This window comes from Salmo salar, unplaced genomic scaffold, assembly GCF_905237065.1.
Source record: "Salmo salar unplaced genomic scaffold, Ssal_v3.1, whole genome shotgun sequence".
In the NCBI taxonomy this organism is placed as follows: Eukaryota; Metazoa; Chordata; class Actinopteri; order Salmoniformes; family Salmonidae; genus Salmo; species Salmo salar.
This window is the reverse complement of record NW_025548266.1, coordinates 44042-60670: the sequence shown is the minus strand read 5'-3', so window position 1 is coordinate 60670 and position 16629 is coordinate 44042. Positions and strand designations below refer to the sequence as shown.

Here is a 16629-nt window from a genome sequence, read left to right as displayed (position 1 = left end):
CTATAGAGAAACAACTAGCTGTTACATGGTGTCTATAGAGAAACAACTAGCTGTTACATGGTGTCTAGAGAAACAACTAGCTGGTGTCTGTTACATGGTGTCTATAGAAACAACTAGCTGTTACATGGTGTCTATAGAGAAACAACTAGCTGTTACATGGTGTCTATAGAAACAACTAGCTGTTACATGGTGTCTATAGAGAAACAACTAGCTTGTGTCTGTTACCTGGTGTCTATAGAAACAACTAGCTGTTACATGGTGTCTATAGAAACAACTAGCTGTTACATGGTGTCTATAGAGAAACAACTAGCTTGTGTCTGTTACCTGGTGTCTATAGAAACAACTAGCTGTTACGTGGTGTCTATAGAAACAACTAGCTGTTACATGGTGTCTATAGAGAAACAACTAGCTTGTGTCTGTTACATGGTGTCTATAGAGAAACAACTAGCTTGTGTCTGTTACATGGTGTCTGTAGAGAAACAACTAGCTTGTGTCTGTTACATGGTGTCTATGGAGAAACAACTAGCTTGTGTCTGTTACCTGGTGTCTATAAAGAAACAATCATATTTGTATCTTTTTAAAAGAGAGAGAGAAGAGGAGAGTAGTGATGAATACAGTAATATTACTGATGATGCCACTGCGAGAAAACAGAGCAGTAGTGATGAATACAATAAAATAATTGATGAATACACTAATAAAACTGATGAATACAGTAAAATAACTGATGAATACAGTAATATAACTGATGAATACAGTAATATAACTGATGAATACAGTAATATAACTGATGAATACAGTAATATAACTGATGAATACAACATGGACACTGCTGGAGGCATCTGGGTCACAGAAAATAATCAGGCCTGCCAAACCACAAGCCACGGAAACACACCATATGGACATATTTTTAGATTTACATTTGGTATTACATTTCCTGCATTACTTTTGATATTTTTGTCAGTTAGCAGACACCCTTATCCTGAGCGACATACATTTATCTTAATATCAAACACAATATATATAGAATTTACTTTGAGAGGAGAAAGGTGCAGGCAATAATATGAGAAAGAAGAGAGAGAGAAGAGGAGGAGGAGAGGAGAAGAGGAGGGAGAAAAGGAGAGGAGGAGAAGAGGAGAAGAGGAGGAGAAGAGGATAAATGTTACTATTATAGAACAGGTGATGAATATAGAGAAATGTTACTACTATAGAACAGGTGATGAATATAGATAAATGTTACTACTATAGAACAGGTGATGAATATAGATAAATGTACTCACCTCCACCTTGTCCGAGGCTACAGTATACCAGTGTACTCAACAGCACTGAAACACACAGAGAGAACTATCACTATGGTACATGATGTAAACACTGAAACACACAGAGAGAACTATCACTATGGTACATGATGTAAACACTGAAACACACAGAGAGAACGATCACTATGGTACATGATGTAAACACTGAAACACACAGAGAGAACTATCACTATGGTACATGATGTAAACACTGAAACACACAGAGAGAACTATCACTATGGTACATGATGTAAACACTGAAACACACAGAGAACTATCACTATGGTACATGATGTAAACACTGAAACACACAGAGAGAACTATCACTATGGTACATGATGTAAACACTGAAACACACAGAGAGAACTATCACTATGGTACATGATGTAAACACTGAAACACACAGAGAGAACTATCACTATGGTACATGATGTAAACGCTGAAACACACAGAGAGAACTATCACTATGGTGCATGATGTAAACACTGAGCTGTACAACAGATATTAATTCCCTTAATATTCTACTAACACATTTGTGTGTCAATCTAATTAACATCAGACACAAATCCCAATCAAATTGTCAGTTTATAATGTCATGACTGTCCTGATCAGGTCAGGTTACAGGAGACCACAACCCTACAGAGTATCTCTCACCCCCAACAGAGGAGATATCTAGGGGTATGAAGATGTGGGGGTTTTATGGTAAATCTTAGGCCACAGACAAAATTCCTTTGTCCTCTCACTTTGGAGAACCAGCCTCAGAACATTAAACATGCAATAAAGGGACTTTGGAACAATGGTTGTCATGACGATAGATGGAATATGAAAATGTATGTCATTTTTGTTTTGTTATTAAAAGTTAAAACCCGTTAGAGCTGCTTTCACCTGTATGAGTGTGTTGGTGTTGTGTGGATGCTGTTTGGTCCTATGTTTAACCTCTTAGAGACCCTTAATTTTAGGGCTAGGGGGCAGTATTTTCACTTTTGGATGAAAAGCGTGCCCAGAGTAAACGGCCTAATACTCCGGCCCAGAGTCAAATATTTGCAAATGATTAGTAGATTTTGATAGAAAACACTCTAAAGTTTCCAAAACTGTTTGAATGATGTCTGTGAGTATAACAGAACTCATATGGCAGGCAAAAACCTGAGAGAAATCCAACCAGGAAATGAAAATCTGGTTCCTGTAGTTTTCTCAAGTCATTGCCTTTCTGACACACAGTGAGTTAGGACTCAAATAGCACTTCCTAAGGCTTCCACTAGATGTCAACAGTCTTAGAAAGTTGTTTGAGCCTTTTGCGGTAAACACAGACCGAAGGAGATTGCTGGTAAGCAGGTTACCAGAAAATCCCTTGAGTTCATAGGGCGCGTTCACGTTAGATGGGACCTGTGTTCCAAAACTTTTTTTCAAGACAATGCATGGGTCCGGTTGGAATATTACTGAAGTGTCACATTCTAAAGGCCCTAAAGATTTATGCTATACAATGTTTGTCATGTTTGAACAAACGTAAATAGAACTTTTTCTTGACTTTTCGTCGTCACATTTCCCTCGCGCGCCCTACATTTTGAGTAGCCTACTGAACGTGCAAACACAAGGTTGAAGACAAATAAATATTTTTCTACCCATGCTAAATACTTATTTCCCTCATTAAAATGCAAATCAATTTATAACATTTTTGACATGCGTTTTTCTGGATTTTTTTGTTGTTATTCTGTCTCTCACTGTTCAAATAAACCTACCATTAAAATTATAGAGTGATCATATCTTTGTAAGTGGGCAAACATACAAAATTTAGCAGGGGATCAAATACTTTTTTCCCCCACTGTATGTCCAATACCTCCGTTTTGTTCGTGCGTTCAGGTCACTATCCAAAGGGTAAAGCACGGGCGCATTTCGAGACAAACAAAATCAAAATGTTCCTTTACCGTACTTAGAAGCATGTCAAACGCTGTTTAAAATACATTTTTATGCTATTTTTCTCGTAAAGTAGCGATAATATTCCAACCGGACAATCGTGTTTTCATTCAAAGAGGGAATGAAAAAACACCGTGCTCGCGGAAACGTGCATTTGCAATCTCTTAGTCACAAGGCAGTCCACTGACAAACTGTGCTCCTATTATCTGCCCAGAGACAGGAGACGGCTCAATCCACGTTCTGAAGGCTTTAGAGAGCCAATGGAAGTCTTAGGAAGTGCAACGTAATTCATAAGTATTTGTAGTTTCTCTAGGGATTCAAAAGTAGAACTACAGTTCTCAGTCAGGCCACTTCCTGCTTGAAATTTTCTCAGGTTTTTGCCTGCCATATGAGTTCTGTTATACTCACAGACACCATTCAAACCGTTTTAGAAACTTTGGAGTGTTTTCTATCCAAAGCTACTAATTATCTGCATATTCTCGTTTTTGGGCAAGAGTAGTAACCAGTTTAAATCGGGTACGTTTTTCATCCGGCCGTGAAAATACTGCCCCTATCCTAGACAGGTTAACTAATACAATGTCTCGACACTAGTAAACCATAGGAGGATATATGGCTGATATCTCAGTCTATTGTACTGTAGATGTAATAGAGTTGGGTTCATCCTAGTGTCATGACTGGCTCGGGTCTGGTTACCGGGGACCACAATCCAGTTTAAAGGCTTCATTACTACTAACAGAAGGAAAGTTGTAGTGTTATGTCCATGATGAATGATGTAAAGGCTTCATTACTACTAACAGAAGGAACGTTGTAGTGTTCTGTCCATGATGAATGTTATAAAGGCTTCAATGTGTTTTATATTCTAAATGTTTATGTAAAATTGGAAATTGTATTTTTCTGTATGATACTGTGTCACAACAAAGAGATATCTGTTTTGTTGCATTACCTGCGTCTCAATCCACCACATCTCCTGTGTCGGCCTTCCGCACCCCCACAAGTGTCAAGGGACTCATCTGAAGTCGATACAGCTGATGTGCCAACTTCTGTCTGTACCGTCGGAACCGATTGGGCTACGTGCTAATATGAACATGATGGTACTCTATGACCCCCACAAGTGTCAAGGGACTCGTCTGAAGGTAACCCATACAAATGCATGGAAGTATGGAGATAGTTTTGCCAGAAAGGGGTTAAATATGTGTCCAACATTTTTTAATATTTCTTGAGGACATAATCTACAACACTATTTTTTGCCAATAAACCATGTGTTATTCAATGCGTTTATACAGAATGAAAATGACATATTTTAACACATTTTATTTAAAAAACATTATACCTCCTAAAATGTTAAATCAAATCGCTTAATTATCCATGGTATGATGATCTAAAATGTTTTACTTGTAGAACCCCCCTTTTTAGAGGAGATGTTGAACCATAATGATATTAAAAAAACAGATAATAAACAATATAGATATTAAACTATATAGATATTAAACCATATAGATATTAAACCATGTAGATATTAAACCATATAGATTTTTTAAACTATAAAGATATTAAACCAAATAGATATTAAACTATATAGATATTAAACTATATAGATATTAAACTATATAGACATTAAACTATAAAGATATTAAACTATAAAGATATTAAACCATATAGATATTAAACTATATATACATTAAACTATATAGATATTAAACTATATAGATATTAAACTATAAAGATATTAAACTATAAAGATATTAAACCATATTAAACCATATAGACATTGGTCACCACAACATATGCTCGGAGTACACGTCATTCTCGCATCTTGTGTTGACATCTCGCGCAGTACAAGACTAGAGACTCGGTTTGTTTTACTTTAACAACAAGCTACCTAGTTAGCTAATAAAAGTTTACAATAGTTTTCCTATTCCTATCTGGATCCTGGGACGCCGTTAACGTTAACGCTGGGACTGCTGATATATGTCCAGGGATCCTAGCTCAAACAAGATGGTAATACATTGGCAAAAGCAGCTAGTCTAGCTGCTAGCTATGAAGCTAAGCAACCTGGGCTACTATTGCTGGATACCAAGCACGGACCACCTATTTCCAGAGTTTTCTACTGCTGGCGTCTTTCATTTCACGTAGTGAATAGAGGGCTCGTCCTACTATCATTACTATCATGCCTCCGAAAAAGATGAGGATTACATCTCTGCTGGGCAGGTACGTGAACTCCTGGAGAAGCAGAAAGTCTTCTACAAGGAAATGATCATTCATCAGGAAAATAATTTTTAAAGCTTCATACAAATGATCATGGAGTCTACCAACAAAAGGCAGGACGACCTGACAAAAGATGTACAAGATATTAAAACAAGCCTTCAGAAGGATGTGGATGTAATGAAGACCTGTCACGTCCTGACCAGTAAAGGGGTTATTTGTTATTATTTAGTTTGGTCAGGACGTGGCAGGGAGTATTTGTTATATATGGTTCGGGGTGTGTGTGTAGGTAGAAGGGCGTGATTTATGTTTCCGGGGTTTTGGGTTAGTTCTATGTTGTATTGTTCTATGTTGATTCTAGGGTGTTTGTTTCTATGTGTTGTTGGGGTGGGGCCTTCAATTGGAGGCAGCTGGGTATCGTTGCCTCTGATTGAAGGTCCTATAAGTAGGAGTATGTTTGTTTTGAATATTGTTGGTAGTTGAATTTGCACTGCTGTTTGTCTAGCCTGCAAACTGTCAACCTGTCGATTTGTTTATTGTTTTTTCGTGTTCACGTTTAATAAAGTAATGATGAGCAATCAACCCGCTGCGCCTTGGTCTACCTTCTATGACGGCCGTGACAACACCACACAGGATGCACTTCCCAGAAACTGTTCCTCTTTACAGAATGAAATCACCACAGTCAGGGAGGGCCTCCAGAACATGTCTGGAAGACTAATTACCTGGATGGACAATCCAAGAGAAATAATCTTGTAATAGATGGTATCCAGGAGAGCCGAAGTGAGACATGGGCTGAATCAGAGGACAGAAGCTGTTTTCTGAGGAGCTACAACTGGATCAACAGGTAGAGCTGGAACGTGTCTGGGAAACCAGTGGTCAATAGTGGTGAGAATGGAACCAGACCCAGGCTGTCACAGTATCCACAGAAAATGGTGCCCCTCCTCGGCCGGGCGGCGCTCGGCGGTCGTTGTCGCCGGTCTACTAGCTGCCACCGATCTATGTTTCTGTGTTCGTTGTGTTTTGTCTGTCTAGGTCCGCACCTGTTGTCATTTTTGTCATTAGTAGGGGGGTATTTAGTTTGTTCTTTTTGGTTTGTATTTTGTGCGGGATTATTTTGTGTGTCAGCGGGCAGTGGGTTGTACGTTGTGTTTTTCTCCAGCTTTACATTTTGCTTGGAATATTGATTATAGCCGGGCTGCGCCCCGTGCGTCTTTTTCCTCTGAATTTGGATTACCTGTTTCCCATTTTGGGGTTTGTGCGATCCTGGTGCTTTTGATTCACCCAGTGTGTTGGGTGCCAATAAACTTCGACCTACCGGACAATAGTATCCTGCGTCTGACTCTGCTACTTCCTCCTGCCCTAATATTCCGTGACAGAATCCCGCACCGGAACTATTATGGAGTCAGCAGGAGCCGAAGCGCCTACAGTAGCTGAGCAGGTGTCGCAGCATGCCAGCCTCCTCCACCACCTGGGCTCGGCGATGGACCAAATTCTGGCCCGACTGGAGAGCTGGGCGAGAGGTACCTCCCCCACCAGACCAGCTCCAGTTGCTCAGCCGGGCGCCACTACCGACACCCCCTGAAGTAGGATCGAGCGGGATCCGGATTACGCCACCGAGAGAATTTGATGGGACGGCCGCTGGGTGTAAGGGGTTTTTGCTCCAGATTGAACTGTACCTGGCGACCGTCCGCCCCTCTCCCTCCGACGAAGAAAGAGTGAGCGTCCTCGTCTCCTGTCTTACGGGTAGAGCCCTGGAATGGGCCAACGCGGTCTGGGAGGGCCCAGACTCGGCTCGGGCGACTACCCGGAGTTCACCCCTCGCTTCTGGGTGGTATTCGATCATCCCCCGAAGGGCAAGGCGACGGGTGAGCGGCTGTTTCATTTGAGACAGGGGACGAGGAGCGCTCAGGACTTCACCCTGGAGTTCCGGACTCTCGCCGCGGGATCAAGGTGGAATGAGCGGGCCCTGATGGATCACTATCGCTGCAGTCTCAATGAGGAAGTCCGCTCGAGCTGGTAGGGACCACACCATCACCGGCTGGTAGATTTGTCCATCAGGCTGGACCACCTGCTGGCTACCCGGAGACATTCGAGTCGGGGTCTGTTCATTCCACCTCTCAGCCCTCCTGCACCACTGCCCATGGAGATAGGAGAAGCTGCTTCGAGGAGGAGGACCGGAGGGGGGGGCCTCTCCTGCACCCACTGTGGACGCAGAGGACACACTGCGGACCGGTGCTGGAGGGGTCCACCCAGGAGTCCGGAGGGCAGGCAGAGCACTACATCGACCCCCCAGGTGAGTCAGCACCAGACACACCCAGAGCCCCCTGTCGACCACATGTACACTTCCGTTTGTTTTCCCGATTTTTCCCCTCACTTCCAGTATAAGGCACTAGTCGATTCAGGTGTAGCTGGGAGTTTTATGGACCGTGGGGTCGCTAATAAGTTAGGGATTCCCCTTGTTCAGCTGGACCACCCCTTCCCTGTGCACGCCCTAGATAGTCGACCGCTAGGGTCCGGCCAAGTAGGGGAGGTCACCGTGCCACTGGTTATGACGACGTGGGGGGGCCATGTGGAACGTATCAGCCTGTTCATCATTGACTCCCCAGCGTTTCCAGTGGTACTGGGAATCCCCTGGCTAGCCACACACAACCCCCAGATTTCGTGGAGACAGAGGGCTCTTACGGGGTGGTCGAGGGAGTGCTCAGGTAGGTGTGTAGGAGTTTCCATCGGTGCAACTACGGTGGAGAGTCCAGACCAAGTCTCTACCGTGCACATTCCTTCTGAATATGCCGATTTGGCTATCGCCTTCAGTAAAACGAAGGTGACTCAATTACCACCACATCGACAGGGGGATTGTGTGATAAACCTCCAAGCTGACGCGGCCCTTCCTAAGAGTCACGTGTATCCTCTGTCTCAGGAGGAGACAGCGACTATGGAGACATATGTCGCTGAATCCTTGAGACAGGGATACATTCGGCCATCTAAATCACCCGTCTCCTCGAGCTTCTTTTTGTGAAGAAGAAGGAGGGAGGTCTGCGCCCGTGCATTGACTATAGAGGTCTAAATTCCATCACAGTGGGTTTCAGTTACCCGCTACCTCTCATTGCCACGGCAGTGGAGTCATTCCACGGGGCGCGCTTCTTCACGAAATTAGATCTCAGGAGCGCGTATAACCTGGTGCGTATCCGAGATGGAGACGAGTGGAAAACCGCATTTAGTACCACATATGGCCATTATGAGTACCTCGTCATGCCGTATGGGTTAAAGAATGCTCCTGCTGTCTTCCAATCCTTTGTGGACGAGGTTCTCCGAGACATGCTCGGACAGGGTGTGGTGGTGTACATCGATGACATCTTGATCTACTCCGCCACACACGCCGCGCATGTGGCTCTGGTGCGCAGAGTGCTTGGGCGGCTGCTGGAGCATAACCTATACGTCAAGGCTGAGAAATGTGAGTTCTCCAAACGAGCCGTCTCTTTCCTAGGATATCGCATTTCCACCACAGGGGTGGTGATGGAATGTGACCGCGTTACGGCTGTGCGTAATTGGCCGACCCCTACCACGGTGAAGGAGGTGCAGCGGTTTTTGGGGTTCGCCAATTATTACCGGAGGTTTATCCAGGGTTTTGGTCAGGTGGCAGCTCCCATTACCTCACTGATGAAGGGGGGTCCGGTGCGGCTGCGGTGGTCAGCGGAGGCGGACAGGGCCTTCCATCATCTGAAGGTTCTGTTTACTGACGCTCCGGTGCTGGCACATCCAGATCCCTCTTTGCCATTTTTAGTGGAGGTGGACGCGTCCGAGGCTGGGGTAGGAGCAGTTCTGTCACAGCGTTCGGGCGCTCCTCCGAAGCTCCGCCCCTGCGCTTTCTTTTCTAGGAAGCTGAGCCCGGCAGAGCGCAACTACATTGTGGGGGACAGGGAGTTGTTAGCCATGGTCAGGGCTTTGACGGTGTGGAGACATTGGCTTGAGGGGGCACGTCACCCTTTTCTCATCTGGACCGACCACCGTAACCTGGAGTACATCCGGGCAGCGAGGAGACTGAATCCTCGTCAAGCTAGGTGGGCTATGTTCTTTACTAAGTTCCAGTTCACCCTTTCATACATTCCGGGTTCTCGGAACCGGAAGGCCGACGCACTGTCGCGTCTCTATGACACCGAGGAGAGGACCATCGATCCCACTCCCATACTCCCTGCGTCCTGTTTAGTGGCGCCGGTGGTCTGGGAGGTGGATGCGGACATCGAGCGGGCGGTTCAGTCAGAACCCACTCCTCCTCAATGTCCCGCGGGTCTGAAGTTCGTTCCGCTTGGTGTTCATGATTGCCTGATCCGATGGGCCCACACTTTACCCTCCTCGGGTCATCCTGGGGTGGAACGGACAGTGCGAGGCCTGAAAGGGAAGTACTGGTGGCCCACCTTGGCTGAGGATGTAAGACACTATGTCTCTTCTTGTTCAGTGTGCGCCCAGTGCAAGGCTCCTAGGCACCTGCCTCGAGGGAAACTACAGCCCCTCCCCGTTCCACAGCGACCTTGGTCGCACCTCTCGGTGGATTTCCTTACGGATCTCCCGCCATCTCAGGGGAACACGACGATCCTGGTTGTTGTGGATCGGTTCTCTAAGTCCTGCCGTCTGCTCCCATTGCCCGGTCTTCCTACGGCCCTACAGACTGCGGAGGCCCTATTCACCCATGTCTTCCGGCACTACGGGGTGCCTGAGGACATCGTATCTGATCGGTGTCCCAAGTTCACTTCTAGGGTGTGGAGGTCGTTTATGGAGAGGCTGGGGGTCTCGGTCAGCCTGACCTCGGGTTTCCACCCTGAAAGTAATGGGCAGGTAGAACGCATTAACCAGGATGTGGGCAGGTTTCTGCGGTCGTATTGCCAGGACCGGCCAGGGGAGTGGGCGAGGTTCGTGCCATGGGCCGAGATTGCCCAGAACTCTCAGCGCCACTCCTCTACTAACCTGTCACCTTTTCAGGTAGTATTAGGTTATCAGCTGGTCCTGGTGCCCTGGCAGCAGAGCCAGACGGAGGCTCCTGCGGTGGAGGAATGGGTGCAGCGCTCTAAGGAGACCTGGAGTGCTGTCCAGGAGTGCCTGAAGCGGGCTATCAGGCGACAGAAGGAGAGCGCTGACCGCCGCCGCAGTGAGGCCCCCGTGTATAATCTGGGGGACAGAGTCTGGCTCTCGACCCGGAACCTGCCCCTCCGCCTGCCCTGCCGGAAGCTGGGTCCGCGATTTGTGGGGCCGTTCAAAGTCCTGAGGAGAATAAACGAGGTGTGTTATAGGTTACAACTCCCTTCATATTACCGTATTAACCCCTTGTTTCATGTGTCTCTCCTCAGGCCGGTGGTAGCTGGTCCACTGCAGGACGCTGGGGTACGGGAGGTCCCTCCGCCCCCCCGGACATCGGGGGGGCCCCGGCGTACACAGTCCGGGCCATCCTGGACTCCCGACGTCGGGTAGGGGGCCTGCAGTACCACTTGGACTGGGAGGGGTACGGCCCGGAGGAGAGGTGTTGGGTTCCGGTGGGGGACATTTTGGATCCCACTATGCTCCAGGAGTTCCATCGTCTCCGTCCGGACCGGCCGGCGCCTTGCCCTCCGGGCCGTCCCCGAGGCCGGCGTCAGCGCACTGCGGGAGCTGCGCGTCAGGGGAGGGGTACTGTCACAGTATCCAGAGAAAATGGTGTCTAGGTCCGCACCTGTTTCCTTTTTGTCATTAGTCGGGGGTATTTAGTTTATTTAGTCCTGCCCTAATATTCCGTGACACAGGCCAATTGTAGTGAAATTCCTCAGGTTCAAGGATAAGCTTGCAGTCCTTGAAAAAGCCAAACTCCTTAAAACTTCTTACATCTAGCGGAACGTCGCACCAATATACATTCGTAGAGTGTGGCACGAAATACAAATAACCTTAAAAATGCTATAACTTCAATTTCTCAAACATATGACTATTTTGCACCATTTAAAAGATAAGACTCTCATTAATCCAACCACGTTGTCTGATTTCAAAAAGGCTTTACAGCGAAAGCAAAACATTAGATTATGTTAGGAGAGTACCCAGCCAAAAAGTAATCACACAGCCATTTTCAAGCTAGCATATATGTCACAAAAACCAAAACCACAGCTAAATGCAGCACTAACCTTTGATGATCTTCATCAGATGACACTCCTAGGACATTATGTTATACAATACATGCATGTTTTGTTCAATCAATTTCATATTTATATCAAAAACAGCTTTTTACATTAGCATGTGATGTTCAGAACTAGCATTCCCACCCAAAACTTCCGGTGAATTTACTAAATTACTCATCAAAACCTTCACAAAATACACAACAATTATTTTATGAATTATAGATACAGATCTCCTTTATGCAATCGCGGTGTCAGATTTTATAATAGCTTTTCGGCGAAAGCACATTTTGCAATATTCTGAGTACATAGCTCGGCCATCAGAGGCTAGCTATTCAGGCACCCGCCAAGTTCGAGCCTCACTGAACTCAGAATTACTTGTAGAAAAATTGGATTACCTTTGCTGTTCTTCATCAGAATTCACTCCCAGGACTGCTACTTCAACAACAAATGTTGTTTTTGTTCCAAATAGTCCATGCAAATACCTCAGTTTTGTTCATGCGTTCAGGTAACTATCCAAACGGTCACGTGCGGCGCATTTCGAGACAAAATTTTTCAAAATGTACCTTTACCGTACTTAGAAGCATGTCAAACGCTGTTTAAAATCAATTTTTATGCTATTTTCATCGTAAAGTAGCGATAATATTCCAACCAGACAATATTGTATTCATTCAAAAATGGAGAGAAAAATGGCAAGTTCTCGGGACCGCGCATCTCCAGAGTCTCTATCATCAAGCAGTCCACTGACAAAGTGTGCTCCTGTTTTCTGCCCAGAGACAGGAGACGCCTCAAACCGGTTTCTGAAGGCTTTAGAGAGCCAGTGGAAGGCTTAGAAAGTGTTAGGTAACAGATTAGATCCTGTATTTTTGATAGAGATGCAACAGAAGGACAACAAATTGTCAGACATGGCACTTCCTGCATGGAATCTTCTCAGGTTTTGGCCTGCCATATGAGTTCTGTTATACTCACAGACACCATTCAAACAGTTTTAGAAACTTTAGAGTGTTTTGTATCCAAATCTAATAACAATATGCAAATATTTGACTCTGGGCCCGAGAAGTAGGCCGTTTAATTTGGGTATGTTTTTCATCCGGCCGTGAAAATACTGCCCCCTACCCAAGACAGGTTAAAGGGTCCTTCATCTTCATCAATGAGGATTTCTCAGATGGGGTCCGTCAAAGAAGAAAGAACACTGCAAGAGAACAAGGTGACATAGCATATCTGAGATACGACAAAGTAATTGTTCACCCTCCCTCCCATGGAATTAGGAGGAGCGACAGTCACAAGTAATTTCAGCCCCACATACACACACTGAGTATCTCTCTCTCAGATTCCAACTATTGATTCATGTTTGGACATATAAATACTGTAAATCAACAAAAGAAAGGTCTGTTAATTGCTCACTTGACTATATGCAGTTTAAGGAACAAAATTCATGAAATATGCTGTCTAGTGCTGTCAAACAAAATTCTTGTATTGGCAATATCAGAGACTCACTTGGACTCTTCTTTCGAGGATGCTGAGATCTCTATACATGGATACAATTTGTTCAGGAGGGACAGAAATAGATCTGGGGGTTGCAGTTTACATCCAGAATCATATTCCAGCAAAACAACGTCAGGACTTAATGTTGAATGGATTAGAGGCACTACAGATGCATTGACCACATTTGAAACCTATACTAGTTCGTTGCTGCTATAGGCCACCTAGTGCTGATTTTTTAGGGAGATATGAATATCGATTTTTTGAACACCAACTGTCCAATGAGAAATAAACATATTTCTGTTGCCAATGTACGTAACCTGACCCAAGTTATGGCATCACCAACCAGAACGTTCACTAATAGGTCTGGTATTACATCATCAACTTGTATCGATCACATTTTTACTAACATGGCTGAACATTGTTCTAAAGGTGTATCAGTGGCACTAGGTTACAGTGATCATAACTTGGTTGCACTCACTAGGAAAACTAAAATACCAAAGGCTGGCCCTACGGTAATCTACCCAAGGTCCTACAGAGGGTTCAATCAGGACTCATTTGTGGATGAGATTAAGAATACGAAATGGTTAGAAGTGTGTAGTAAGGATGATCCTGAAATCTTTGTTTATGAAATTATTTATGAATATAGCTGATAAGCACGCCCCTTTAAGAAAATGCACTGTGAGATCAAATGGTGCCCCATGGATGATGAGCTGAGAAATGTAATGATTCAACGTTATGATGCCAAAAAATTGCAGATAAATCTGGTTCTTTGTTTGATAAGCAAAGTTATTGTAGAAATCGTGTGACCATCTAAAGAAAGGAGAAGAAGGGATTCTATCAGCACAAAATTGATGAAGTAATGGGGAAAAGCTGTGGAAAACGTTGAACACTTATGGGTAGGAATTCAAACATGTCTGCCTCTTTTGTGGAATCAGAGGGTATATTTATTACAAAACCACATGACATCGCAAACTACTTTATTTTACCGGCAAAGTGGACAAGTTGAGGAGTGCTATGATTCCAACTGAGGGCTCCATGTCATACACCCTTATAAAATATTGTAACATGAAGGAGAGGCAAGGCAGGTTTGAATTTCATCAAGTAGAAAGGGAAGAGGTAGAAAGGAGTTGTCCTATAAGCTTGCTGCCTGTGTTAAGTAAATTATTGGAAAAAATTGTATCTGTACAAATCAAGGATTATTTCTCATGTAATGGTCTGATAACGGGTTACTAGCATGCATACAAAGAAGGGCATTATATGAGTACAGCCTTAGCACAAATGACAGATGATTGGTTAAAGAGTATGGATGATAGTAAGTTAATTGGTACAGTGTTGCTGGATTTCAGTGCTGCTTTTGATGTAATTGATCATGAACTGTTACTAGGAAAACTCAAATGTTATGGTTTTAAGTCTGCAGCTCTATCCTGGATGGAAAGCCATCTATCCAAGAGAAGGCAAAAAGTGTTATTTAATGGTAGCTTTTCAAATAGTAAAGATATACATTATGGTGTTCCTCAAGGAAGTTGCCTAGGCCCACATTACTAATGATTCACCTTGAGTAATGAACAAAGCAAGAGTGGTCATGTATGCTGACGACTCTCCAATGTATAAGCGCAGCCTCAGAATGTACTGAGCAGTGAACTAAGAATGGTGTCTGAGTGGGTTGATATGAACAAATTGCTGCTGAACATTTCTAAAACTAAATGTATTGTATTTGGTTCTAGATATATGCTTACTGATGATCCCCAATTGAATTTGTCAATGAATAGAACACATGTAGAAAAGTGAAAAAAACTAAACTGCTAGGCATCATGTTGGATGCAGCTTTATCATGGTCAGAACACATAGATAATATTGCTATTAAGATGAATAAGGGAATTACTGTTGCAAGAAAATGTTCACAGTATGTAACATCTAGCACTCTGAATCAGGTGATTCAATCCCAGGTCCTATCACACTTAGAGTACTGTCCAGTTATATGGTCATCTGCAGCAAAGAACGATATAAAAAAGCTCCAAATTGCTCAAAACAGGGCTGCCAGATTATCTCTTCATAACCGAATGAATATTATTAAAACGCATCAGAATCTCTCATGGCTTCATGTTAAAAACAAATTACTATCTAGTCTTCTGATTTTCTTTAGGAATGTTATATTTTTAAAAAACCACAGTATTTTTCAGTCTAATAATTAATACTAGCAACACGCATAACCCCCAAACCAGACAGCCAAATTCAAGGCAAGGACAAATCACCTTAAATCTACAGTTTTATGTAGAGCAATACTGAATGGAACTTTTTACCAATCCATATTTCTCAGGCAACAAGTAAATCCACCTTCAAGAAAAAAAATAAAAGAACATCTAATGTGATAGACCATACGACTGGACAGGAAATAGACAGTATCAACTGATGTGTGTTTCCTGTCAGGTATTTTAAATGTCTGTATTGTCTACTTGTTGAATGTTTGTGAAGTCTTGATTGTGGTTGTTTGTAATGTCTTGTTAATTGGTGTTGGACTCCAGGAAGATAAGCTAGCATTATGGCGTTAGCTAATGGGGATCCTAATAAAATTACAAAATTACATTAAACTATATAGATATTAAACGATATAGATATTAAACTATATAGATATTAAACTATATAGATACTAAACTACATAGATATTACACCATATATATTCAACTATAGAGATATTAAACTATATAGATGTTAAACCATACAGATATTAAACAATACAGATATTAAACTATATAGATACTAAACAATATAGATATTAAACTAGATATAATTTACACCATATAGATATTGAGCTATATACTGTAGATATTAAATTATACAGATATTAAACTATATAGATTTTTAACCATCTAGACATTAAACCATCTAGATATTAAACTATATAGATTTTTAACCATATAGATATTAAACTATATAGATATTAAACCATATAGATATTAAACTATATAGATATTAAACCATATAGATATTAAACCATATACATTTTAAACGATATAGATATTACACCATACAGATAATATTGAACTCACAGAGTAGAACACAGTGGCGTTCCATCTCAACGTGTCGATTACTAAACTCTAGTGGCTTGTAGGCTGTCCAACCCCCCACCCCACCTCTCCTCTCCACCCATCTGTACTTCCTCTCTGCTGAGAGGATGTGAAAGATGTGTATTACAGAAGGATGAGGCCTAGAGAGAAGAGAGACAGAAAGAGACATAGTGAGGTAGAGATGGAGAGAGAGAGACGGAAAGAGAGTAAGAGAGTGAGAGAGTGAGAGAGAGAGAGAGAAAGAGAATGCAAAAGATAGAATTAACATCAACGGGGCTGTAGTGGAGTGGGTCGAGAGTTTCAAGTACCTTGGTGTCCACATCACCAACAATCTATCATGGTCCAAACACACCAAGACAGTCATGAAGAGGGCACAACAACACCTTTTCACCCTCAGGAGACTGAAAAGGTTTGGCATAGGTCCCCAGATCCTCAAAAAGGTCTACAGCTGCACCATCAAGAGCATCCTGACCGGTTGGATCACTGCCTGGTATGGCAACTGCTCGGCCTCTGACCGTAAGGCGCTACAGAAAGTAATGCGAA

At 43.3% G+C, this 16629-nt stretch overlaps 1 protein-coding gene across 1 annotated transcript in view; it reads right to left on the bottom strand.

The window, feature by feature from the left end:
• LOC123732822 (uncharacterized) overlaps positions 1 to 16265 on the bottom strand; it is a 31933-nt gene extending 15668 nt beyond the window's left edge. Inside the window, exons 1-2 of the mRNA XM_045712122.1 lie at positions 16069 to 16265; positions 1278 to 1322 (exon numbers count right to left, since the gene is read on the bottom strand). Of these exons, the coding sequence (XP_045568078.1) occupies positions 1278 to 1322; positions 16069 to 16255 (232 nt within the window). The 5' untranslated portion in view covers positions 16256 to 16265. The remainder of the gene's footprint in view (positions 1 to 1277; positions 1323 to 16068) is intronic.
• Between the last annotated feature and the right edge of the window lie 364 nt (positions 16266 to 16629).